The sequence below is a fragment of the Silurus meridionalis genome, chromosome 12 (assembly GCF_014805685.1).
Source record: "Silurus meridionalis isolate SWU-2019-XX chromosome 12, ASM1480568v1, whole genome shotgun sequence".
In the NCBI taxonomy this organism is placed as follows: domain Eukaryota; kingdom Metazoa; phylum Chordata; class Actinopteri; order Siluriformes; family Siluridae; genus Silurus; species Silurus meridionalis.
The window spans coordinates 11,643,499-11,669,659 of record NC_060895.1 but is presented as its reverse complement, the minus strand read 5'-3'; the positions used below and the strand labels follow the sequence as shown (position 1 = coordinate 11,669,659).

General features: G+C 36.6%; 1 protein-coding gene across 1 annotated transcript; it reads left to right on the top strand.

Annotated features, from left to right (window-relative positions):
• The first annotated feature begins 1,370 nt into the window (after window positions 1–1,370).
• pafah1b1a (platelet-activating factor acetylhydrolase 1b, regulatory subunit 1a) lies at window positions 1,371–25,312 on the top strand. The gene is made up of 11 exons (XM_046863028.1): window positions 1,371–1,719; window positions 5,628–5,862; window positions 15,119–15,203; window positions 16,495–16,569; window positions 16,695–16,901; window positions 18,264–18,432; window positions 19,826–19,928; window positions 20,086–20,314; window positions 21,613–21,714; window positions 22,685–22,841; window positions 23,381–25,312. The coding sequence occupies exons 2-11, from the start codon at window positions 5,831–5,833 to the stop codon at window positions 23,452–23,454; spliced, it is 1,233 nt and encodes a 410-aa protein (XP_046718984.1). The 5' UTR covers window positions 1,371–1,719; window positions 5,628–5,830; the 3' UTR covers window positions 23,455–25,312.
• The last annotated feature ends 849 nt before the right edge of the window (window positions 25,313–26,161 follow it).

Below are 26,161 nucleotides of genomic sequence, written 5' to 3'. Positions count from 1 at the left end.
TTTTGAAATGTGTTCTGCGTTTGCAAAGGTGGATGTCTAGAATATTTGCATATAACAAGAAATCTAATATTTAAAGAAAAACAACAAAGAAGCTTCAGATTTTTACTCTGATAAACTATTTATTGCACCACACACACACCACATTTTCAGAATGTGCTACAAACCAATTAACATAATACAATCTTCACAATCAGAACAATCCCATGGTTCCTGGTGAAGCTTTGCTATTTAATTGTATGTATATGATCTGATGTTATCTCCAAGATCAACTATAAATCTTGAAAATCATGTCATCGAAAAAGCCACCAGTACTGCTTTTAGACGCGGTGTCTGTTGAGTTCTCTTACTGTAGTTTGCTGTCTAACCCATTCTTGTACTCAAACCTTTTTGTTTTCCTTCTGTTTTGAATATCTAAACCTGGAAAATCTGTCCAGACCATTGTGTCTGCCTCTCTCTTTTTTTAAACCTGTTTGTTGTGCTCCATAAATAATAATCTAATTATTTTTGATTGGATTATGCTTTTGTATTAAAAGAAATAAAGGATCTAGCAAATACAGAGTGGTTTTGGTGAGGTTTACCAGTCTACAGTTGTTGTTTATACTTGTATTGTCCAGACCTTCAAACGTTACTGCAGATCTGCATGCAAAGGCTCAGTAATTACTAATAAAGATTTCTTATATTTATTATTATTTAACTACAGTCAACTGAAGACATGTTTTATGTCATATAGATATCATATCTCTTTCCTCATCTTTATCAATAATATGAATTTCAAGATATCAGGTTATAATCAATCTGATTTGCTTTTATAGCTTATTTTATTTTTTGAGCTTTTATTATCAGGCAATAAATAAGATATCAAGATGTAAAAAGGTAATAATGTACCAGAGGAACAGTGTGAATAGCATGATTTATAGCAGGGGTGTCCAATCTTTTCCACACAGATCTGGTGTGGGTGCAGGTTTTCAATCTAACCAAACAAGGGCCACACCTGATAGACATTGAAAAAGAAACTCATGAGAGTTAAACAGGTAGATTTTGGGAATTTTGGATACCCCCTGGTTTACAGTATGCCTCCAAAATTCAGTATCTTGTGTATATAGTATTTACTCCAGCGATTGTGTGGAACCTAGACCTCATATTTACCCAGGACAATAAGACATTATTTTTTTTATTATTAAAACATATGCCTTCTCATATTTACCCAAGGCAATGAAAGGCAAATGAATTTCAATTATTAATTTTGGTACTTCACGTCTAAGCTTGCCATTAATATGAAATCAGGCAGATGACGTCATTAACAGGTGCCTCGTGGGGCCAGGTTATGACTGATGCTGCTGTGACCGCGCTTAGTTTGAGGTCATTGGCAATTCCATCAGATTATTTTAGTTTTTATTACATTTAATACTCATTACAGTGAAAAGAGGCTTGGGTTGTGTATTTGGGATCAGTACAGAACACAGTAAAGCAAACCAAAATGGTTTAAAATTAGACTGCGAGAAAGTGAAGGGCGTGCGCTGCGCGTCGCTTGTAAGTCAGCCGATGCGCATGCGCAGTCCATCGGAGCGACTGCTGTAGAGAAAACAACGGTAGGAGCTAGGCAGAGAGACGGGGCACAGACGTGGACCTACATCTATCAGGGCGCCTGCTTTACCAACATTTCATTGCTTCATTTTGGCCTGACTTTCGCGGATACGAATTCGGTGGTGACACTGTAGAGTAAGTGTCTTTCTTGTAACTCGGCGTATGGATGTACTGGGAGGGAAAAAAGAACTGCACCTCCTTTTTGCGGTGTCTCAAAATGGCGGCTGGGCCGTTAGTGAAATAGTTCAGTCTTCTTCGTTAAGACTTGCCGATTTCCGTTGCGCTGTGAAAAAGAAAAATGCCGTGAGGAGACTTCGAAATGGTTGTTATTATATTGAGTGCGTGTTGTTGGTGTGTTTTGTGTGCGCGGTGCTGGTTTGACGGAATACGAGCTAACAGCTTAGCCGCCGGTGAATCAACACGTCATTCCGTCAAACGCCAGGCTGCGCGAGGCGGCTATCAACAGTTGGCTAATGATGGAGGACACGCCGATGAAATATTGGTCCATGGTGGAACTGGGGAGAAACACACGTCAGGCCTGTGGGAATATAATGCCAAACCCAAAGATTACCGACTGGTAACCTAAAGCAGCCATTAAATTGTAGGTAAAACGTTGAGCCGGTTTGCAGGGAGGTGTTACAAGATGACCATTGAACGGTAGCTAGCTGTTTTGCTCACGGATTTGGGTAGCTAGTTATCATTCAAGTGCTCTTAACATAATGTTAATCATCACATTTAGGTCCATTTTAACGCATTTTCTTTTACTCTTTATTTATTCGAACTACTTACTTACATTTTTCAAAAGCTGAATAAACGAATGACTTGTATAATTTGATCACAAACAAAACACGCACCATAGTAACCTGTATATATTTTGAGCCAAGTTTTTTAATGGAACTGTCTGGTGTTGTAATACAGTGGATTTAAAGCTAATGTTCAAATCGAATAGTTTGAAACGTCAAGCCACTTGTTTACCCATCAGAGGTGCTGACAGATTGGTTACGCGGGAACTGATGCCCAGGTGGCTGTGAATTTCACTTTTGTTGAACTGCACTGAGCTGCATCAGATGAATATTATTAGGCCTTGATGGATGGCTGAAACATCCGAGTCAGGGTGGAGCTTTAGTGAATGCACGATCTAGTGTGGACAGTAGACATCCAGCATTCAGACAAATAATTCAATAGAGCTGGTTGGCTTGTTGGAGCATTTTATTAAAGAGACACGTGGTGCCTTAGAAATGAAGGTGCTTTTTCTTCTGTATGCTTTGCATGTGTTGCTGCATGTCTTGGACCTGCAACTGTTTTTTTTTTTTTTTTTTGTTTTTTTTTTTTTTGAGTAAAGCTTACATCAGTTGCTCTGATGGATGCTTTACGTTCATACCATGAGTTGGTTGACGATGCAAAACGTCCCTTTGATGGAAGCAGAATGTGAGTGTGATAAGTGCATTTTGGGAGCTGTATTTTTGTGCATGTGCTTCAAAATGAGTTGTTGGGGGGAAAAAAGGTTTGCAAAAGAAAAACGCTAATTATAGTGTTATTTATGGTGTCCTGCACCATTCAAACAGCTTCCAGTCAGCAACCTTTTCTTTTTTTGGCAGAAATGTATACTATTTAATAATGGCAGTTCCATCAAGACGGGCTGGCCGATTAAAGCAGTAATGGATAATTGCCACTGGACTCCACCGCTGCTCTGTGGTTCTCCTCTTCACAGGCGGTTGCTAAGAAACCATGCAAAGTCTTCACATGAAATAAGGCACTAGGAGATTGTTTTCATGGGATTCCAGTAGCTACTATGTAATGAGCCAAGTAAAGCATGGCTGTGTAACCTCATTGTGTAGATAAAGTCGCACTTATGTTCGAAGCATTTAGAATTTGTTGCTAAACTTGATGTACACTGTGTAGCCAAAAATTTATGGACACCTGGCAATCACACCAAAATATACTTTTTTGCACATCTAGTTTTAGGTTACTTCCTTTGCTGTTATAATAAGCACCACTATTCTTGGAAAGCTTTTTTTCCCCTACTTTTTGGAGCATGGCTGGGGAGGTTTGTGTTCATTCAACCACAAGAGCATTAGTGAGGTTGGGAGATGGAGGCCTGGGACACAGTCAGTATTTCTGTTTATCCCAGAGTTCAGTCTGGGCTCTGTGCAGGCAACATGAGTTGTTCCAATCCAACTTTTGCAAACCTCGTTTTAATGGACGTTGCTTTGTACACAGGGTATTGTCATGCTGAACAGTTTTGGGGCCCCTTTGTTCCAATGAAGGGAAATAGTAGGCATCCTGTACAGTGGTGTGCTTCCAACTTTGTGGCAACCTTTTTAGAAGGACCCTCCCTTAAATGTGATAGTTAGATGTCCACATACTTTTAGCCAAACTGTGTATTAAAATTGGCAGCATTGATTTATGAGCTTGACTACATACCCACAGTTATTTCTCTAGGAGGAGTAATGGTGAAGAGTCAAGTATATTGAAATAAATAGTAAATAGGCTTCAGCATATACATTTTTTGTCTGTTTGTAAAGAACTTTCTCTGTTGTATAGTTGATTGCTGTGGTAAAGCACGCTGACAAGATTAACATTAAATCTCTAGAAACAGGAATGACACATGCCATGCATTATTGCTTGTGAATGTTGTTTGTCTGTAGATACTAGCTGCTAAACCAGGTAAGGAGGTGAGAACTGAGCCAAAGAACAATGTCTCTGACATTTGGACCATCATACAAAAGTAGAAAATAAACAGTGGATTTAAAATGTTTAGAACTATTTACATCTGCTTTGTGTCGTGTTGATGTATTATGGGTATAATAATTGTGCCTATTTGGTCTGTTTACCTTTTTTGTTGCCATATGTTTCATAGCTTTACATGTGCATCTTCAGCCCTATACACCCCTCAGTTCTTTTTCTTCTGCTTTCTAGTTAATTTGATTGCATGCAGTATGGAAGCAAACCAAGTAACAAACAAATCAAAATGACACATTTTCACTCTGATTAATAGTACTTCACATCACAAAGATGTATTGATATTCAGGTTTAGTAGCATTTGTTCTCTTTTTCTTTTTGTGTTCTTTAAAACTGTAGAGCATTCAGTAGGAAATAGCATTCCATGTGCTGATGTTTCATGGTGGCTCCACTTACAGTGAGTGAAACAGAGAGAGTTCACTGCCTTCTCATTCGCATTCATAACGTGGCTTCCTGCTCTCACTGTTTAGCTGTCTCTTTCTTAGGGAGAATTGGTATTCTTGTTATCTGCAGCTTTTTCTTTTTTCTTTTTTTTTTTGAGTAATCTATTGTGTATGAAAATCTCTTTTGGCCATTTTGCATGGTGTATTTTGCATGGTTATTTTCAGAAGAGTCGTTCTCAGAAGTAGTGCTCAGAAAGGTGCACAATTTATTTGGGTCTGCTCAGCGTTTTCAGTACCAAGCCTTTCATTTAAAAAAACATGTACTTTCCTTGCTTTTTCTTATATGCTCATTGTGTAGGCTGTAAGCTGCATTTAAATCAAAATGTAGGATTTTTATAGTATTTCCAGAGTCAAACAAATCTATGAACAGAATGGGAGTCTAACAATATGCTGCTTTTATAGTTGACCTCCTTTGCTGTTTTTTCTGCCAAGTCATGTATCTTCTGTCTAGATGATATGCTTTCATTAAGATGAATTAATTTGAAGTGTTGGTTAGTCAAATTATAAAATCTGTATGTTGTTTTTAAGCAGGACAGGCACTGAGCTGCCGAAGTAGGTTGATGCTTAAATCTGGGTCATCAGACCCCTTTTGCCCGTCTGAAGCCCCAAACAGGGGCAGCAGGTCCTCACAACAAAATACTCAGCATGACAACAAAATATAAAAATATATATGGATCGGGAGATAAACAGATGGCACGTTTGATACCATATTTTGTTTAGCCACTAAGCCTGTCTCACTGAATTATAGAGGGATTTGCTTTGGCCCACTCTTTCCTATGTCACATGATTAACTTCTGTAAGGTGTTTCTAGCATGGCCTGACATTCTCACCTTCCTGTGTGTTTCTTTCCTTGTGCAGATGCAGTGACGGTCTGACTGGTGGATGTTCTCAGACAGTCTTTGCGGAGTGTTCACTGGAGCTGGCCTGTCAGGGGAAGAGCACGGTGTGAGCAGAGTACATCCCTGTGAGCCAGAATCTGTGTTCGATAGGTGATCTCCTGCCAAGGAGATAGCAGCTGCTGCACACCTTTCACCTGGCCCCCCTTCCTCCCCACTGCCAACATGGTGCTGTCACAGAGACAACGGGACGAACTGTAAGTCCACAAGTCTTCGTTCTCTGCCTTCTTGTGCATCTATTCGCACTGGCACAATTCAGTCTAATGAGTATGGGTTTGTTGAAATGGTCTTTATCAACTCCAACTGTCCACTCAGCACACAGCATGGATTAGCCTATATTACACTGCAGTGGTGTAAATGTATTACACCTAAATAATGCTAAAGGACTTACCTGCCTCATCTATCCTATTTATTTATACATTATCGTCATAGTGAAGATTTTAGATTTATTACTTCCTGACAGTATACATATATTTGCATGCACACAGCACTTTATTATAGACACACATAAGCCTTTCGATTCTTGTTAACTAATTATCCAACCATTTGGCACCAGGTCAAGGCATAACCAGACATATGGCACAGCATCTTTGAGTTAACTCTAGAGAAGATGGTGATTGAGAATCCAAAGAGATCTGCAGTTGCAGAAATGCTCAAACCAGCTTGTCTGGTGTGTGTGAACGAAAATTCTGTGGGTCAAAATGTCTTGTTGAGAGAGGTCAATGAAGATGGGGAAGAGTGGTTCGAGCTGACTGAAGGTCTACAGTAACTCAAATACCCGATCTTATACATATTTGGTGAGCATAAAAGCAGCTAAGACTGCACAACACATTTAACCTTAAGGCGGATGTTTTACAACAGCAGAAGACCATGCTGGGTTCAAGTTCTATCAGCCAAGAACAGAAAGCTGAGGCTGGAGTGAGGAAACAGGCGAAACATAAGTGGGAGGAAAAATTAAAGAAATCAAAGTCTTATTTAATTGGAGTCACAGAATATGTTAATGCATGTTTCCTCTTTCCTAGTGGTTATCTGAATCTCCTACTGGACTCTTATGGACAATCAAATGTTAAAATTAAGTTTTTGTAAAATATACTAGTTATGACCTCACAAACCTCACTCTACACGGTTTTCTTTTGCCAGTGTTTGTATGTGTCTGAAACTTGGTTTGAATAGACTTCAAAATGCTTTTAGCTAAATGTAAAACTAAAATGAGCCATGGGAAAGACTTCCTGATCTGGAGTATTATCACTGAGAAATATTCTACATAATTGTGACTTTGTGTCAGTCAATTGTTGTCTGTGACTCTAGTCAGAATGTCAACTGAACAAGCTTGTATGGTTGTGTTCGTCCCATTAAATGTTTTGATTGATGAGAGCTAGAGCATTTTGATGTTCACAACAGTATGTGGGATGACAAAAAGTAATGTCTAGTAATGACTATCTAAAAGCTTTTAGTAGACTTATAGTTTACATAGGCTTTTTAATAGTTTGTCACTTTCTGAAGCACTTTAGACCATACAGAAACATTTATCTGTCCCTTTAAATATGTATTGGCTGCCACACATTTTATTTAAGAAGGTTTATTTAAAAATAAATAAATAAAATAATTATATATAGATATAATAAATAAATATATCTATCTATCCATCCATCACAGCAATGCCAAAACAAAAAAGCAACTACAGTTTGCACAATGTCACTGTGGCTACTCAGTCTGTACTGGAAATATTTGTTTTACATTGTTTTGCTCATGCACATCCAGCTTCAGTAATTTCTCTTAAAAGGAGAAAATCCTGACAATTCCATGTATTGAGGGAGTGGATGAAGGATGGGTGGAATGAAGACATTTGTTAAAGTATGCTGAAATAAGTAGAACAGTTAAGTATCTTTAAAAAATTAAATAATTAAGTGTAAAACACACACTTAAATACACATCTGTTAAGTTTACCTTTTATTTAATCAATTTAATGTCAATTGATTACTTAATTTAATCAGTATAAAGTGTTGCATATATTATATTTTGTTTTTATTAAATATTATAAAATATTATTTTATAGTATATAACCAAGCAGTCAATTTATTGTAAAATTGTTTTAGAAACTATTCAAATGTTAATTTGATAATAGATGCGTTAATAAAAAACAGCAAGCAATTTTGTTTTGCATTTCTTTCTCTCTACTGTACCAAAGTTGTACTAAACTGTGACCTAAAAACCGAGGTATGTACTGAACCGTGAATGTTCCGTACCGTTACACTTTATTATTGTTATTATTATTATTTATTTATTCATTTGATTTTTAATTTTCCTGTGGCTGGATTGTAATCAGAAGTGTTTCCATTGGCCTACAGTTGCATAACTTCTTGCATTACATGTTAAAGGTTAAATATAGTTCATGTCATAATCAAGACATTGATGTAAGTGTATGGCCTGTAATTGTTGGATGCATGCTTTTCATCTTGCTGTGCTTTGGTTATTTGACAAATTTTATTAAGGACAGATTGTTGTAATAAATTTTGTCTTGAAAAGACCCTGAAATGCTGTTAATTTAAAGAAGGATGTGTATCTGGGGAAAATGGGTTGACCTGTATATACAATTATATGCAATTTGAAGTATGCTTTTACTTGTAGGCAAATTAATGTTTAAAATAAAACAAAGTAGAAAAGACCCTGAAATGTTTAGTATTAAATTAACCTAGGTAGTAGCTTGTAATACTGATTCATATTGATTGTGTGTGTGTGTGTGTGTGTGTGTGTGTGTGTGTGTGTGCTCTTAAATCCCTGATTTGCTTGTTTTGTTTTCATTTTTATGTACTTCAACTTTAATCAGTAGGGACTTTATTCTTTCTAAAAGGGCTCTTTTTATATTGCTTTGCAGGAGGTTTTTTTCATTGTGTAAATCACAATAGTGGTTCATATGCCATAGCTGCCAGCAGTGTGTGGCTGCTGTGTGCTGGATTTAGGCTGCAGGTGTGTGCTTGCTTAGACTCCAGAGACTAGCAGCATTGCACATGTGCTTGTATGAGAGGCCATGGGTTCCAGCTCCTGATGGGTTGTGGATGAAGCTTCACCATCCTGTCAGCAGGGTGCCCACCATCAGTATGGGTTTTATCTGCACACTGTCAGATAAATGAGTTTAGGCCCTTCTGTTTCATGTGGGGGCTTCACTATTTGAGCACTATTGCTTCACATTTGCCCAAATTGATGCCTGGGCTATTTTAAACACACCCTTTATTAGCATACAATATCAGGGATTAGTAACATACTCAAAATTGGCTAATTGAAATTCTTTGACCTGTGTGTGTGTGGGTGGAGAGAGCAGAAATCCATGTTATGAATGTGAATGGGAAAGCAGCGTGCTCCCTCAGTCTCTCTCTTGCTGTCTCTCACTGTAAGTGGAGCCACAGCAGCCCGTGGGATTCTATTTTCAACTGCAAATCCTGAACAGTCTGAGACGGAACAAAAGAAGTCATCATTTATTACAGCTCATCTTTACATTCTTTAGGCAATTGGGAGTAAATTAGGAAGCTTCTATAAATAAATTGTATAAACATACACAGTTGAACCATCCAGACCTGACCGAGAATTTTAATGTGTAATCCAAAGCTTTGTTTTAGACAAGGGTGTAAACCCGTCTGCTGCCATGTGCTGCTGGTTGTTTGTGAAGGCGTTTATGCATGTGCCCAAAACTGGCTCATATCTTTATTCAAATCACTGTAAACAAAGCAAAGCTTTTCAGTCTGTGCTTTGCCAGACTGCACTACTTAAGAGGTGTGGCCTCTGCGGAGCTCCACAAATCTCATTGCCAAGTGTGTGTGTTTGACAGCTGGCTAAGCAGTCACATGCTGTGCATGCACACGTCCAGATTTGAGTGTCCTCTGTCAGGCCTCATTCAAGGACCGGTAGCATTTTGCTGCATGTACTAAACAATATTAAGCATCAAGAATTAACTTGTTAATTTCTCCACTAGGTCCTGTTACTTTTACTGTAGGGAAAAATGTTTGGGTATTGAGTTATTTTGATGTTTTTTGCTTTGTTGGCCTGATAGAATTAGAATGACTAGAATTCCGAATTTACTTATGGTGAATTAGTTGGCTAGTTAAATGCATTAAATAAAGACTGAGGGCAACAAACAAGTGTGTGTGTGTGTGTGTGTGTGTGTGTGTGTGTGTGTGTGTGTGTGTGTGTGTGTGTGTGTGTGTGTGTGTGTGTGTGTGTGTGTGTGTGTGTGTGTGTGTGTGTGTGTGTGTGTGTGTGTATATATATATATATATATATATATATATATATATATATATATATATATATATATATATATATATATATATATATATATATATATATATATATATATATATAGATAGATATATATATATATATATATATATCTCATAGTTCTTATTTTCCTAATAAAGAATTATGTAGTTTTAATGTAAACAGAATGTGCTAATGTTTACAATAATATAATATTTAATTCTGGGTAGCATCTTTATTTTATGTTCATGTTGTAATTGCAGGTAAAGATTTGACAGAATTTATTGCCTTATATTAGCAGTGATACCTGCAAATTTTTGATCTGTGCACATTATTTGGGAGGAAATACTAGCCCAGATACAAAACCTGCTTTAAAACCAGGTGACTGATTTGTCCACTGCTTCCATTTATTTAAAATGCATTTTCCTTCTGAAATGTTTCTCTTTTTGCATTTGCATTCAGGGAAAGCATTTTTTCATCATGTACCTGTCCTTCTCAACCACTATTAATCTTAAACATTATGATTGTAAGTGACAAAAGAAATGTTTTAAATTTCATTATCTTTAATTAGTCATCATTATTTACTAAAAATTGTTGAAATTCACTCATTTATTAGGAGGACAAAGTTTCAGTTTTAATCATGGATCTGTTTAATGCGCCTTAATTCTTCAGTGATATGTTTAAAGATTATGATTCTTTGGCAGTTCTTTGTTCATTTGTTATGTACTGGATAAAGGCAGTAAAGCATGATGGCTGTGATGTAAGGCTTTATGTCAGGAGTGTTTAATAAGGTCAAAGCTGCAGGGAAGAACACACACACTCCTCCTGTTTGCGCACACTGCAGTCTTCTGATGCCACACGCTAGCCTGTGACAGCCGCAGCCTAATATCAAAGCATTATTCACTTTCCTGAGGCAGTCTCATAACTTTTCCATTAGGGCTGGGTGATATTGAGATCCCCCAAACTTTATGAACAATTCTCAATTAGCATTAAAAAAAAAACGTTGTTACATCATGCAATTGAAAAATTACGATTTATTTACACTTTTTTTGTGTGTGTAACGAAAAATGTAGATGTGCAAAAATCGCAATAGCACCTATTCTATAGCATGTTTGCTATACATTGATGGCACTGTTACTATTTTTGCACTTCTCCGTTTGGCTGCTCCCATTAGGGGTCGCCACAGCGGATCATCCGTCTCCATACTACTCTGTCCTGTACATCTGACTCTTTCACATTAACCACCTGCATGGCTTCCCTCGCCACATCTATAAACCTCCTCCTTGGTCTTCCTCTTTTTCTCCTTCCTGTCAGCCCCATCCTCAGCATTCTCCTACTCATATACCCCATTTACCCCACACTTTACTGCTGTCACACTGTCCTTATACATGTCCTGCACCACCCTATCATACTTCTCTGACACACTTGACTTCCTCATCTAATATCACAACTCCTCTCTCTTTACACTGTCGTACGCTTTTTCTAAATTCACAAACACACAATGCAACTCCTTCTGACCTTCTCTATACTTCTCCATCAGCATTCTCAAAACAAATTACATCCGTAGTGCAATTTTTCGGCATTAAACCATACTGCTGCTCACAGATGGTCACCTCTTCTCTCAGCCTGGCTCCCACTACTCTTTCCCATAACTTCATGCTGTGACTGATCAACTTTATTCCCCTATATTCACTGCAGGTCTGCACATCTCCCTTATTCTGATAACGATTAGTATCAGCACACTCTTTCTCCATTCCTCAGGTATCCTCTCACCTTCCAGAATCTTGTTTAACAATTTTGTTAAAACTCCACTGCTATCTCCCCTAAACGCTATGCTTCTAATTGTATGTCATTTGGTCCAACTGACTTTCCACTCTTCCGTTACTATTTTTTTCGTTACTATATTCCCACAGAGAAATCAGCTTGGGGTATTATTTTCACTGTTAATGGCTGCATGTTGCAGCTGTTGCACTGCACTTTATATATGATATAGGATTTAGTGTAATCAACATACGGGTATTTGTTTGTTAAATCTAAAACACTGGCTGCCTGTTGCTAATGAAAAACAAACATGGAACATGGTCAACTTTCACACTTTGTCTGTTTAATGTACAGAGGTTAAAATTACAATTATGTTGGCATTAGTCTGTAATGCAGCATTGCATTTTATATAAACTTGATTAGATTTTTATTTTGCATGTTTGTATTGGGTGAAGAAAGCTGTTTTTTTTTTTCTCCCCTTTGTATTGGTTTAGACTTATAAATAACCATTGTCTTGATTAGAACCAAAATAATCAGAACAATCGCCCAGTGCTAATTCCTACAGGGCCTGAGAACTAGGTGGTCTTTTTCTGAAGGTAAATAGATGGCTGTGCTCTTTCTGTCTCTCTTTGATATGAATGCCTGGAAGTGATGAGTGTTAGACACACACCCTATGATATGAGGTGATGCTAGTAATGCACTTGTACTTTCACAAGATGCTGCCATCATCCTGCATGGAATTTATTGCCCCTCTGAGTCCAGCGTTTAAGCTGTAGAGCATGTCTTATGGTTTTGCCCACAAATTGGATGTTCTCATCATCTCTAGCTTTGATGTAGATTTTTAAGCATCCATTGCTTTTAAGGTGTTGTGCAGTGTTTATGAAAGGTTTCACACACCCTATCAAAATATGAGGATGTGGGAGTGTCTGAAAGCTGTTCAGGTTTTCTCAAACATGTTCTTAAGAGTAATGTTTCAATGTTGTTTTGTTTTTCAATTTATCACTCAGAAACATACAGCATGTTTTGCAATGTTGCTCTTTTGTTTCAGCCTTTATGCAATATTTCATACAACTTTTATAAAAGTGAAGGTTCCTTTTGTTTTTAGTTCTCTGGTTTTAATTAATAGATTGCTGGTGTCTGTGTCCCTTTTTATATACCGTCTGCTTTTCTACCTGTTTTGTGGTTTTTTTTTTTTTTTTTTTTTTTTTAATGGTTACTAGCCAGTGCTTTTACCACTTAGGTTTTCTTTTCCATTACAGCTTTTGATCGTTGTGATCTTGCTTGCTTGTCCCTGGTGTAAAAATGATTTTGCATGTAAAAAAAAAATTATAAGTTGATATGTTGTACATTTGAATGTATGTATCGAGTTTAAAATTTTACATATTTAAATCAAAGAATATTAAAAAGTACATTAGAAATAAGTGTCAGAAATTAGTTACCATGGAATTATCACCTTATGCAAGGATTGAGGCAGGCAGAGCATGTGGCGATGAGCTCATTCACAAGACAGGAAGTGTTTTTCTCGTATATGCATGGTGGTATATGATATGATTTTAGAAAGGCCAGTGTTGTTGATCAAAATCAAATTTGTGCGGTTGTTTGCAAAGTAAAGGCATGAACCTGCCAAATGGAAAAACAAGCTGTTGTCTAACTTGTAAAACCTTTGCTGAAAGGCAGAACATAATTTGAAAAGCTACGGTTTCTTTGTAAGAGAACAAATTGCTCAAGGAATCTTTGTTCTATTTAAGGTTCCTTAAAAAGCTTGGATTACACTGCATTTGATCTGCTTGGGATGGTGATGGTCATATCTACATGTTGTTCTCTCTGTTTATACCTTGGTACATTTTGATAGGGATATTATTAATAGACTTAAATATAATTATAAACTTTTAATAGGATTTCTTTTAAAATACATATCTCTATTTCTATTTATTTATTTTATATCAATTGTCTCTTTCAGTATTAACTGCTGCATTGGCTCTTGAAAAACTCGTTTCTCTCCCTGCAGCTGAACCAGTCAGAATGAAGGATGAAATGGCAAAATGAGAACTAACTACATTGTTTTGGCTGACTGGGTTTTTCCTCTCCATTTGGGTAGATGAATCTGAGACTCACAAAGACAAAATGTGGCCAGGCATCAATGATCTGAAATTTGTACTCTGTATTCTTTAGACTGTCACATGAGGGATAACCTTTCCAAATGGTCTTGCTGTTAATATTGAAGCACATTGAACAGCTCTGCCCAAGAAAGCAATACATGATGCCCAACAGCCCTCAACTTTGACACCTTATTCTTGTGGCTTATTTGCAGACACACCTACTTTATTTTTTTATGTGATTTGTCATTTATACATCGGGTTGGGTTGATACCATTTGTAGTATCCAATGCTAGTTCCTTTTCCTTTTTTTTTAAAAAATGAGTTGGGCTTGGCATTTCCTTTTTTTTTATATGCATCTCCTCTGTTAATGCTATACCAGGAAGAGCATATATGTTTCTCCTAAACAGGATCTTTGGGGATAATAGAAAAAATTTATTTGCATGTATGTTATGTATGGAAAAACATGAAGCACAAAAAAAGTGCAGTTCATTTTATTACAATGTAAAGAAAATGTTTCCCAGCCTACCAGGCTACATTTTACGTTTTTTTTTCCGTTATGCAGACGATAAAAAGAAAAACTGTATATGCAAATTTAATATTCAGCACGAGGCCCTGCATATCTGAATCTCACACACAGTTTAAATGTCTGTATGACATATTATACGAGTGGTAGAAAAATATACATGCTTACCCAGCAAGAAAAGCATAGTATAAGAAGCTGAATAAATATATTATCAGAAAAATAATAGTAAATATAATGCAAAAGCAGAAATAACATTTTCCTTTGTACAAGCTTTCAGCATGTTTTTAAACTTAAGGATATGGATTGGATATAAAAGAAAATTGTTCCATTGAAGACTCTGGGGATAACGTTATGTTTAAATGTTGAATCTAAAGCCAATCATAAAATTTTTGGGGTTGATCATTCGGGGGGCGAATCTTGTTAAAATTAGCTTTTAATCAGGAACATGTTTGCTGTTAGTCAGGATTTCTTACAATATTTGAGATGTTTTACGGAGATGTTAAGTCTGCACTGACTTATTTGATTTTCTTTCATTATCAATCTCAAATCTTGTTATTCATTCATTGTAAATGTTGCATTTTCTCAAATAGATGCTGTCATGCAGTCTTTCCTCTTTATAGATTATAGCTCTGAATGTTCCCCCTCAGACATTATTGTTCTCTGTTCTTTGTTGTCAATGGGAGGTAAAAACCAAAACCCCCTACTGATGAGATTTTTTTTTTTTTTTTAATATGCCAGACAGTCTTAGAGAATTCGCCTGCCAGTCACTGAAAACTAATTATTCCTATCTTTTGATTTTTGTTGTTTTTTCTCCTTTAGAAATAAAGCTATAGCTGATTACCTTCGTTCCAATGGCTATGAAGAGGCATATTCAGTTTTCAAGAAGGAGGCGGAATTAGACATGGTAAGTGTGGGGGAATACCCTTTCATTTCCTCCTAGAGCCAAGGACCTAACAATGATGCTTAATTTCAGATATTGCTTATTTAATGCAGAATAAAAACGCTGAACACAGATATTTCTGGAGTAAGTGGAAGCGTGTTGGTCCCTCAGAGATGGTAATGAGTGATAGATGGAGAAACCATGCTTTTTCTCAGTTAACACTTGTTAATCCTATAGAGTTGCCAGATAAAGCAGTTTTTGTCAAAAGCTAAATATAGAGGTTTCATACAGGAAAACCAGAACGCCCTAGCCAGTGGTTCTTATGTTTATCTAAGTGGTAGGCTTTTCAAAAATTCATCTTCTTTATGGAGAACACCACAATGAATTATTGATGCAACTTGTCAATATTAAAGCACACATCAGATAAGCTTGCACCTTCTGGTGGTACCCAGCTAAGAGCTCTCTTTAATTAGTCAGTGTTCTGCTGAGATGTTCCCATCATTGTTCACTGAGTGTTAGGTATTACTTCCTTTGCCTGTAGGCAATATAAATCATTCTGAGGTAGTACAAATGCTTTCTGAAACATCACCTTCCTCATGGGCTTTTATTTTGGTACAATCGTTTATACTGTAGTTCTTACTTTGTGCTTAAAAATAAACCAATATCTGGATCTAGAACATATTTGAAGCAGTGACAAATCGGCCATTTGTTGGCCAACATGTCTTTAACGAGAGTCGGAAGCAGGTAAACGTGCAGCTTGACTTGATTGTAGCCATATGTGGTGGGGATTAATTTTTTTTATTGGTTTATACTGTATTTAATACTTTACATTCAGTGGGAGATTATTGGACTTATTGAATTTGATGTTCAATTGCAGAAAACCATAAATGTTATAAAGTAAACGTAAGTATTGGAGTAACATTAAAATAAAAAATTGGTTGATTTTTCAGAACCATATCCTTGTCACAGTGAATTTAAGATGTGCTTGCAATTTACATCTCTAAATGTATTTAAGAGTTTATAATACTTTTACATTCTCAGCTTGATGAGATCAAGTCAGACATGATACCATGGATTATGAATTTATTTTCACCATACGCATTTTAATTGCAATCTCGCTGAGCTCCTTTGGTCCACAGGAGATTAACTTAAGTAAAGGGATTTGGAGAAATTGACAGTTGCCTGAGGGATGATGTGTGTACAGTTATGACTAGTGTGCATCCAGAGCCTGTTTCTCTTACAATTGCAATAATGATTTGCAAAATACATTTCTCTGTATGGGGTCTGTATTTTTATTGGTATTTTTTTTCATCAGAATGAAGAATTGGATAAGAAATATGCTGGCCTTTTGGAAAAGAAATGGACTTCAGTTATCAGATTACAGAAGAAGGTGTGTACATTGCCTATATAATGCAAAAAAGCATTTTTATGTATATTATAGATGAAAATTTTATCACTCAGGACAAATTTTTTTTTTTTTTTTTTTTTTTTTATTATTATATGGCTTTCCTTAAGGTGATGGAGTTAGAATCAAAGTTGAATGAAGCAAAAGAGGAAATTACTTCAGGAGGCCCTATAGGACAGAAACGAGACCCCAAAGAATGGATCCCCCGTCCCCCTGAGAGATATGCCCTCAGTGGCCACAGAAGTCCTGTCACCAAGGTCATCTTTCACCCGGTCTTCAGTGTCATGGTGTCTGCTTCAGAGGATGCTACAATAAAGGTGGGTTGTGTCGGACTCGTTGATAACGGAACAGTTTTGAGTCTCTCCTTTGTTTTTAACATATGTTTTGCAAATGAATAGAAATTTGCAGTATCCAGAAAACAGGATTTAATTTCATGTGTTTTGCGCTTGATATTTATACTGGTGATTTACAGCAGGGCTGCATTATTTTGGGCTTCACTGATGTCAGTATGATGTCTTGGCATTACTGAGAGTTGTAGATGCGATTGAGAATTTTGTTTCACACTCTGCTTGTGACACTTGTATCTTCAATGCCTGTTTTCTCTGTCTAAAATACAAACGAGACAGGCAGCGTTTCCTTGGCAATGGTGAGATCTATGGTAAAATATGTGCCCCACTTCCACCAACTTGGCATCAATAGCAGAACCCTGTAGTCTGCTTACAGCTCCAGCATGGACTCCAAACACACTATTACATCATTATAGCTGCTTATTATCTGCTGTTATGAAGAGTGAAAGGAGCTGTTTTAAGACTGATTATACAATTCTCTTCAATCCATTCGAAACTACTTGTGCTTACCTTTTAAACTGTTCTCTAATACAGTGCCTCAGTGTAGCTATGTTCATACACCTAAAGACAGACTCTGTCCCTGTATTTCATGTTGTGGCTTTTTAGGTTTTTATATTTGTTTATTTATTTATCATAATCCTAAAAGTACAAAAACATCAAGAATTGAAAGCTAAAAGGCCCTTGACCTGTAGAGCTTAACTCTACTCTTAACGTTTTTGGAACATTATTGTCTGGTTTGTTTGTGAACAGAAATTGCATACATAATAATAATAATAATAATTAATTTAACCTTTATTCGTCCCACAGTGGGGAAATTTCTAGTTTTTTCGCATATCCCAACTCATCTGGAAGCTGGGGTCAGAGCGCAGGGTCAGCCATGGTACGGCGCCCCTGGAGCTGATAGGGTTAAGTGCCTTGCTCAAGGGCTCAACAGTGGTAGCTTGGCTGTGCTGGGGTTCGAACCGCTGACCTTGTGATCAGTAACCCAGAGCCTTAACCACTGGACTACCACTGCCCCAACATGGTGTATTATTCACACCGGAAGGCATTATATATATTTTTAAATCTTTTTTTTTTTCATAATACTGCCTCAAATTTACTTTTTAATTAAATAATTCTCAATAATACTTTTTAATTTATGGTTTTATGATTGACTTCTGTAGACGTGGTCACAGCAGTGCTGCATGTTTGCTTTGTCCCAGTAGTGAATATGGTTTACGTAGATACAAAGGAAGGAAACCAGGTGGTGGGCATCTCTCATTTTATATGCAACTCTGACCACCTAAACATAAATATGAGCTTAACTTAAATCTTGTCCTTCTTTTTCCCCAGGTATGGGATTATGAGGCCGGAGACTTTGAGCGTACCCTGAAAGGCCATACAGACTCTGTGCAGGACATCTCTTTTGATCAGAGTGGAAAGCTGCTGGCTTCCTGTTCAGCAGACATGACTATAAAACTCTGGGACTTCCAAGGCTTTGAGTGCATCAGGACCATGCATGGTGAGCAACATGTTTTCAAACAATTGTGTGAAGTATCTGAGCATTTTCACATGTAGATAATGTGAGTAATGAAATGACTGAAATAATGGGAATGGGATATTATGGGGAAGATGATGCACGACCCTCATTAGCACCTTAATTTGTTTTTAAATTGGTAGGAGAAGAATTCAAAAACTGTAATGTAACAGATAATTCAGGCTTGAAGTCCCAGTTTGAAACATTATAGTCGTTCTTTTCCCCATAAACATGAAGTGCACTGTCCTTGCTCACTTTGACCTAAAACATTACCATCTTTCATATTGAAATTGCTCAGGAAATGACCTTATATTACATATCTGGTAATATGAACCTGCAGGATACACAAATGGTTTAAAAAAAAAAAACACACAAAAAAAAAAACCACAGAAATGGATGAAAATTGCATTCATTGCATCTCACTGCATGCTGGATCACTCTTTAATTTTGTTTGTGGCTTGTGCTAGATGAATTTTAAACATTTAATCCATGTCAAAATGTGTAAATCCTCAGTGGTACTAATCCAAATAGCACATGTGCAACAGCGTTTATGTTCAAATCTGGTGCCTTGTAATTTACACCCCGTCAGTTAAGTTGGCATGTTGCCCTTAGACTAGCAGACCGTGCTGATTGAGGGAAGCATTGCAGGAAACCCGCCTACTGCCCCCCTTCTCTCAAGCTGTCTCTTCCCCTCCTGGCTGGGTGCAAAATGACACTCATTCTCTCTCTTTCACCCCCAGCACACTCTTCTTTCTGACATCCTCTCTCTCTCTCTCTCTCTCTCTCTCTCTCTCTCTCTCTCTCTCTCTCTCTGTCTGTCTGTCTGTCTGTCTGTCTGTCTGTGTTTCTCTCTGTCTCTTTTTTTTTTTTTCTTTTTTTTTTTCTTTCCCCCCTTTCTGTCTTGACCCCACCCCTGTGTAGAATTTAGAGATTTGCCCGATAGTTTATTTATTTTAATACAAAATAAAGGTTTGTGGAGCTTTCTCACCATTTAACCCTCTATTTCTCAACTGCTTATTTTGAACAGAGGGTTCAATAGCTTTAAATGGTGCACTGTGCAGTTAGCTTTTTATTCCTTCTGATTTGAGGAAAAGCCACCCGCGGCAAATTGGCTGTCGGTTTCCTTTTATGGTATTCTCTAATGTGTTTTAACATTTTTGTCATGGTGGCAATTAAAAATCCATTAATATGTTCCACTGGTACAATCCAATTTGCATGGTAAAATGTGGGTAGGTGTATTGCTGAAGATTTTATATTCATTATGAATTCAATATATTGAATATTCAGTCGTCGTCATCATCATACAGAGGTTAGATGTGACACTTAACAAATTTATTATAAAAATGTATTTTATAACCCTTTTTGTTTTTCATTTTAGGGCATGATCATAATGTTTCATCTGTAGCTATAATGCCCAATGGAGATCATATAGTATCTGCTTCTAGGGATAAAACCATTAAAATGTGGGAAGTGGCCACTGGGTGAGTACATTTTTAGAAACTGTTTAAAATAATAATTAAAAAAAAATCATGATGCAGCTATTAGAGCAGACATATTTCTTAAAAGGTTTTCTTAGTAAATCTGTTGTTTTTCCTCAGTGTTTTATACCTACATGCACATTTTCTGTCTGCTCTATAGGTATTGTGTGAAAACTTTTACTGGCCACAGAGAGTGGGTGCGTATGGTACGGCCCAACCAGGATGGCTCTTTGATTGCCAGCAGCTCCAATGACCAAACGGTGCGTGTGTGGGTGGTGGCTACGAAGGAGTGCAAGGCTGAACTGCGGGAACACGAGCATGTAGTGGAGTGCATCTCATGGGCTCCTGAAAGTGCTAGTCCCACTATACTGGAGGCCACTGGCTCTGAGGTGAGAATAGCTATGCAAGCTATGCAAGATCCATAGTGGCAGCATGAAGTCCATTTGCTGCTGAAAATCTGAATAATGTCATTAGATGGGTCATTGTGTCAGCGATACTTTGTTAGTTTACAATGGCAGGATTTTTTTCTTTCACTGTGTAAACCAGAGTAAACATGCTCTTTGATCTGAGAATGATGACCTGAAAAAAATCCCATACTATTTAATTAAAATACCAAAAAAAAAGAAATAAACAGTGAAATAGAGTAGGAGATGTTAACACTTGATTGCTTAAGGAGTGTGATTAAACTCATTTGATTCTTAATAGTCTTATGATCAACCATATCCAATTTATCAGATGTAACATTTGTTACCCCACAGCATGTTTCATTAAGGCAGCTTTGGTGCAATGACTCAATTGTAATAGCAGAAAGGGAACTTCCATCGAGCTAAAACAAAACTTTCAAAGAGGTTGTTGGCCCTTGCCAAACCTGCTGGATTTCTTTATCAATTATACCATCACATCTGAGGATAATGCAGCATAATGTTACTGTAATGGTTTCTTTACATAATACACATGCATGTGTAAACCTGTTCATCCCTTTTCTTTGGTGTGGCTTTAATTGATCTTTTATTTTTATTTTATTTTATTTTTTTGTAGGTTGGGGTGCATATATACATGTTATGTATATATAAATACATTAAAATAAATGTGAAATTCAATGTTTTGATAAAATTCCTAGACTAGATTGTGCTTTTAAATAAACACTTAGTATTTTTTTAGGCAAAACCTACAGTTTTTAACATGGGAAAGGAATTGATGAATGTTTGAGTTAGGCTGGAGTTAAGCATTTTGTGTAGTGAGGAAAATTATGCTTTTAAATTTTTTTTTTTTAAAGAATATTATGTGTAACGTTAGAAAAGTTATCATCGAATATAAACTAGTAGACCCAAAGACCTTTTATTAACATACACATCATACAAACTTGCTGTGTTGACAACCAGCTTTATAATCAGCTTCATGATCACGTCACACAGCACAAGGGGTTAATTTGATATGTGAATAGACACACTCCTCTTCCAGAGTCAGGCTGTGTAATATTGCTAATTGTAGTCCTTTGCTCCTGGGTTAATGCAGACTGTCTCACTTTAAGTGGAGACAAAAGCTGCCTATGTACAGCATTAAACCTTACTCAGTCTTTTTGTATAGGAAACATTTTTATAAAGATCTCTCTTAATAGTATTAACACACACAATCACAATGTCAGATCTGTAACTGTGTCTACGACTCATCCTCTTATTTTTTCCAGACTAAGAAGAGTGGGAAACCTGGACCTTTCCTTCTGTCTGGCTCAAGAGACAAAACTATCAAAATGTGGGATGTCAGCACTGGCATGTGCCTTATGACACTGGTGAGTCAACTAGTGAAATAAACATTGTGCACTGTTTGGCACTTGTGCAAGTTTGAAATAAAAATACATAAAACTGTACAGTCGGTTGTCCCATGTATCACTTTCAGCTTTGCTGAATCTGTTCCTTATGTATCTGGCAAATGCTTAATTGTATAGTAAATAGAGAGGCATAATTAACGAAGCAAATTGACTGTGCAGTGCGTGTGCTGGTGTTTTAGTGTGCGAGTAAATGTTGATCAGGATTTATAACTTATTATTTTAGTAACAGGGAACTATGTACACGAGCCACCACAAAGCTCTGACCAAAATGTGAAGTTTTTATTAAATTATAAGCATTTTTGAGGGACAGTTTTTCTAGGGGAATTTTTTTTTTTTTCCTTTTATAATAAGGGTATATTTATTTACACACTTTTGAATTTCTAGCTTTAAATCTATAGAATTTATTTTGTCATGTCTGGTGAAAAATGCTTTTGCATGCTAACGTTTTGTCACTTGAGTTCTGCACTGCTTTTAGTCATATGGATGAACCTTACAGCCTCAAGTACATATATTTAGGTGTATTCATCGTCCCAAAGTACACAATGAATACATAAATGCAGTGTCTCAGTACTCAATCCTACCCAGCATATAGCCCATGAAACTACCGCTTCATTGCAATCATTCAGACATTACTAAAAAATAATAATTTCCTGCAAATGTCCATATTGCTTTACTTGTTTCCTCAGGTCTTTGAGAACTGAAGCATGTTGAATGTTTTTATTTTATGTTTCATGTAAATGTAAAAATCTATATTATGTATGTATGTATGTGGATAGATAGATAGATAGATAGATAGATATAAAAATAATATATTTGTATTTTTTATATTTTTTCCCCACGTTAGTACTTCTTTCTAATAAATTTGAGTGCTATGCATTAATTAATTAATTAATTAATTTTTATTTTTATTTTATTTTTTGGTCTTGTACAGGTTGGCCATGATAACTGGGTGCGTGGGCTGCTCTTCCACCCTGGTGGAAAGTTCATTGTGAGCTGTGCTGATGACAAGACTTTGAGGATCTGGGACTACAAAAACAAGCGTTGCATGAAAACCTTGAGTGCCCATGAACATTTTGTTACTTCTCTGGGTAAGAGTCTGTAGCCACTTTAAATCACTCAGTGTTACGTTTTAAAATGTCTTCCTTTTGTTTGAGCAGAGATGTCTCCAGGCAACATAAAATACACAATCCTTCTGTAAGGATTAAACATTGGCTACACAGCACACAAGTACAAAGTGTGCTGAGAGTTTGAGATGTGATTGTCCATCTTCCACGAACAACGCTGCATTCTGGGGGGGCTTTTAACTGTCTAGAATTTTGTGTTGGATCAAGGCTAAAGAGCTCTTGAGGATGCGTCACAAAACATCCTGCACTTAGCAGTACATCGCGCAGCTTTTTAAATCTTGTTTAATTTTGATGCGATGGGATACCGTTTTTTATTTTATTTTATTTCAAATAAAATATTTTCTTTACAGGTCCTGGAATCATGTCATATATATATATATATATATATATATATATATATATATATATATATAGTATAAACATGTTATAGCTTGAGTGCAGTAGCATGCATGTTTTTGTCATCATTTGCATCTTTTTAATGGAAAGGGTTTATCTGCCCACAGATTTTCACAAGACTGCTCCGTATGTGGTCACTGGGAGTGTAGATCAGCAAGTTAAAGTGTGGGAGTGTCGCTGATGTTACCTGCAGGACCTCATGGTTACTACCCCCTCTTTCACCCCTGACCCATTTCACTCTCCCTTCTCCGTCTCGCCTGGATGCACTCGACCGCCATGGTTATGACTCACCTAGCTCTGGTTGAATAACTATTGTCCTTTTATGTAAATTATTCTGGATGTCAAGCTATTAAATGTTACACACACAAAAAAGTATTCTTGCATGGTAAATCCAAAATTGTATACTGTAAATTTGCATAATGTTGTCTAGAAGTACCATAGGTTTAACCCAGGCTGAACCTTGACTCAGCCTTACCTGCCGAAGTCTTCTACTGAATGCGTTAATGTAGGGCACTATACTGATAACTTAATGACAGCGTTGTTCTTGTCTTCTTCTTTTTTTTTTGTCTTTATATTTTTTTGTTTATTTTTTTTACTTTGGTTTTCTTTGTTTTTTTTTTTGTTTGTCACTGTCACAAACTGTTGGTGTCTAGCTTGGTGACATTTAGGGGGGACAACGAAAAGGAATTCCTGTAATCCTCAGATGCCGACTTGACCTGTAGGGTTTAACGGAATAATCTGTAGCTTTGTATCATCATTTTAAAGTGTGCTTACAATTCTCTTATTGTGGAACTAGATACAACTTTAACACCTGCATATAAGAATGATTCAAACTAAGACATTGGGGAATAAATCTTTGTACACTTGTCATGAAATGTTCTACTGAGAGCACCCCAGTGATGTGGCTGTGTGTTTGAGATTTGAGAGCATCACCTCACTTGAAATTTCCTCTGCATTAACTGCATATGGAGCAGCAAAGCCATGTACATAGATTTTGACCTCTTCTTGTTTTTTTTGTTTTATCCCCCTCTTCCCCAGAAGCACTATACAATTAACACGCACCAAAACGCTGCCTCTGTGAAGCACTTGAATTGGCCACTGGTGCTCTGACAATGTAGTGCTAGTTTAAAGTGATACTAAAATGAATACAATTACTCTTGGGCTTGGTTAATGTGTTATTGGGTTGTATTTGTGTCTACTCGCCAAGAATCATGTTGATTTAACATTTAATTGTCTTGTTAGGAGATGTAAGATTTATGCAGAGCAGGTGTTCCTGTACAATGCAGAAGTTAACCCCCAGTTTGGACACAGAATATGAACACATGACTTGAGCTCAAAGAGTTTCCCAGTGTTGGGTAGGGGATGTGCAAAGATCTCGGATCTGTTTTTAAATATGTGGGATGCTGGCAACATCCCAGGTATATATCAGTATAAAGTTTGCCACTGTTGCAAGTTATACACTGACTGACCGATTAGTGGAAATACATGTTAAGGAATCAAATGCTACCAGTTGTTCTGCTTATTTGCCTGATGTTTCTGTGGAAAGGTCTGATGATAGCTTCTGTTGTAAGGTGGTTTTCACATGCACAGCAGCAAACCCTCAACAAGGCACAACCAGCCAATAGAGGAGCAGAGTGCAAGTGACATTGTGAATGCACCACAACAGAAACATGGCCCTAATTCATTACTTTTGTCTTATGAGCAGCACATTATCTCCTGTTCATCTTCAATCTATGTGGGTAAATGTAAAACATATACACTATGGGAAATTTATTTAACAAATCCCAAAGTGGAAGTAAACTATTCCACATGCTTAAAAAAAAAAAAAAAAAAAAAAACCCTGTTGGCAACAAAGCAAAAATGTTTAAAAAAAAATAAAAAATAAAATGAACTCACATCCCTGTTCTTAGATCTTTAGTCCTTTCAGACTAAAGGTGTAAGCAATTTAAGACTTATTAATTTGTGCAAAAAACAATACTGTTTTTAATTTACCCTTTTCATTACAATGCAATTATATAATAAAGAATTCCATTGCTTAACCAGTTTGTTATCTAGCGATTTCCTGTTGTGTACTGGGCATACCTGCTGCTGCTGAAAATCTGATTAGTGACTAGTCTGAGATTTAAACCTGTCATGTAACAGTGCTGATGTTTAAGCTGCCTGGTGGGGGTTTGTGCTGGTCCAAGTATCTCTGAATTTCATAATTTCAAGCCGTCCTGCAGTGAGAATTTGACGACTTCCAGTGTAAAAAATGGAAGTAAGCCTATATTTTCAAGTATTATAATTAAAGAGAAATCTTGTTTATATAGTGGTTTTTTTTTTTTTTTTTTTTTGGTTTATTTTATTTTATTTAATTTTTTTTTTTTACTTTTGAAGGACTGTAAACACAAACACCCTGCCAGATAGATCAGCTGGCATGCTAACTGTGAAGAGTTCAGTATGTGTATGTAGGCAGCCTGATCTGTTTGTGCTCAAATAATCTGTATTTCATTTGTGATGGGATTGCAGCAGACTGAGGAAAAATTACCCACCCTGTACAAACAATGCTGATGCCTCCTGTTAAGAAAAAAATTAGAGAAGAGTTGGGGCATGGTACAGATGTAGATATTGTACTTTTTTGTGTAGTAGCTGAGTGAGAGAGAAGAAAGATGTCCCTAGAGTAGAAAGGCTTTTTTTATTATTATTATTCTAAAAGTTAAAAATACACTAATTGGTGTAATATATCATCAAAAAATGTAAATGGGCAAAAAAGCCAAAACCAAAAAGTACAAATTTGAAGGGAATGTTTATATGAATCTTTTATTTCTGACCTAATAATATCTAGCTAGCTTTTTTTAATACCCTTATGTTTTTGGAAAGAAAATCTAGCTAGACCAACCAAATTTTTT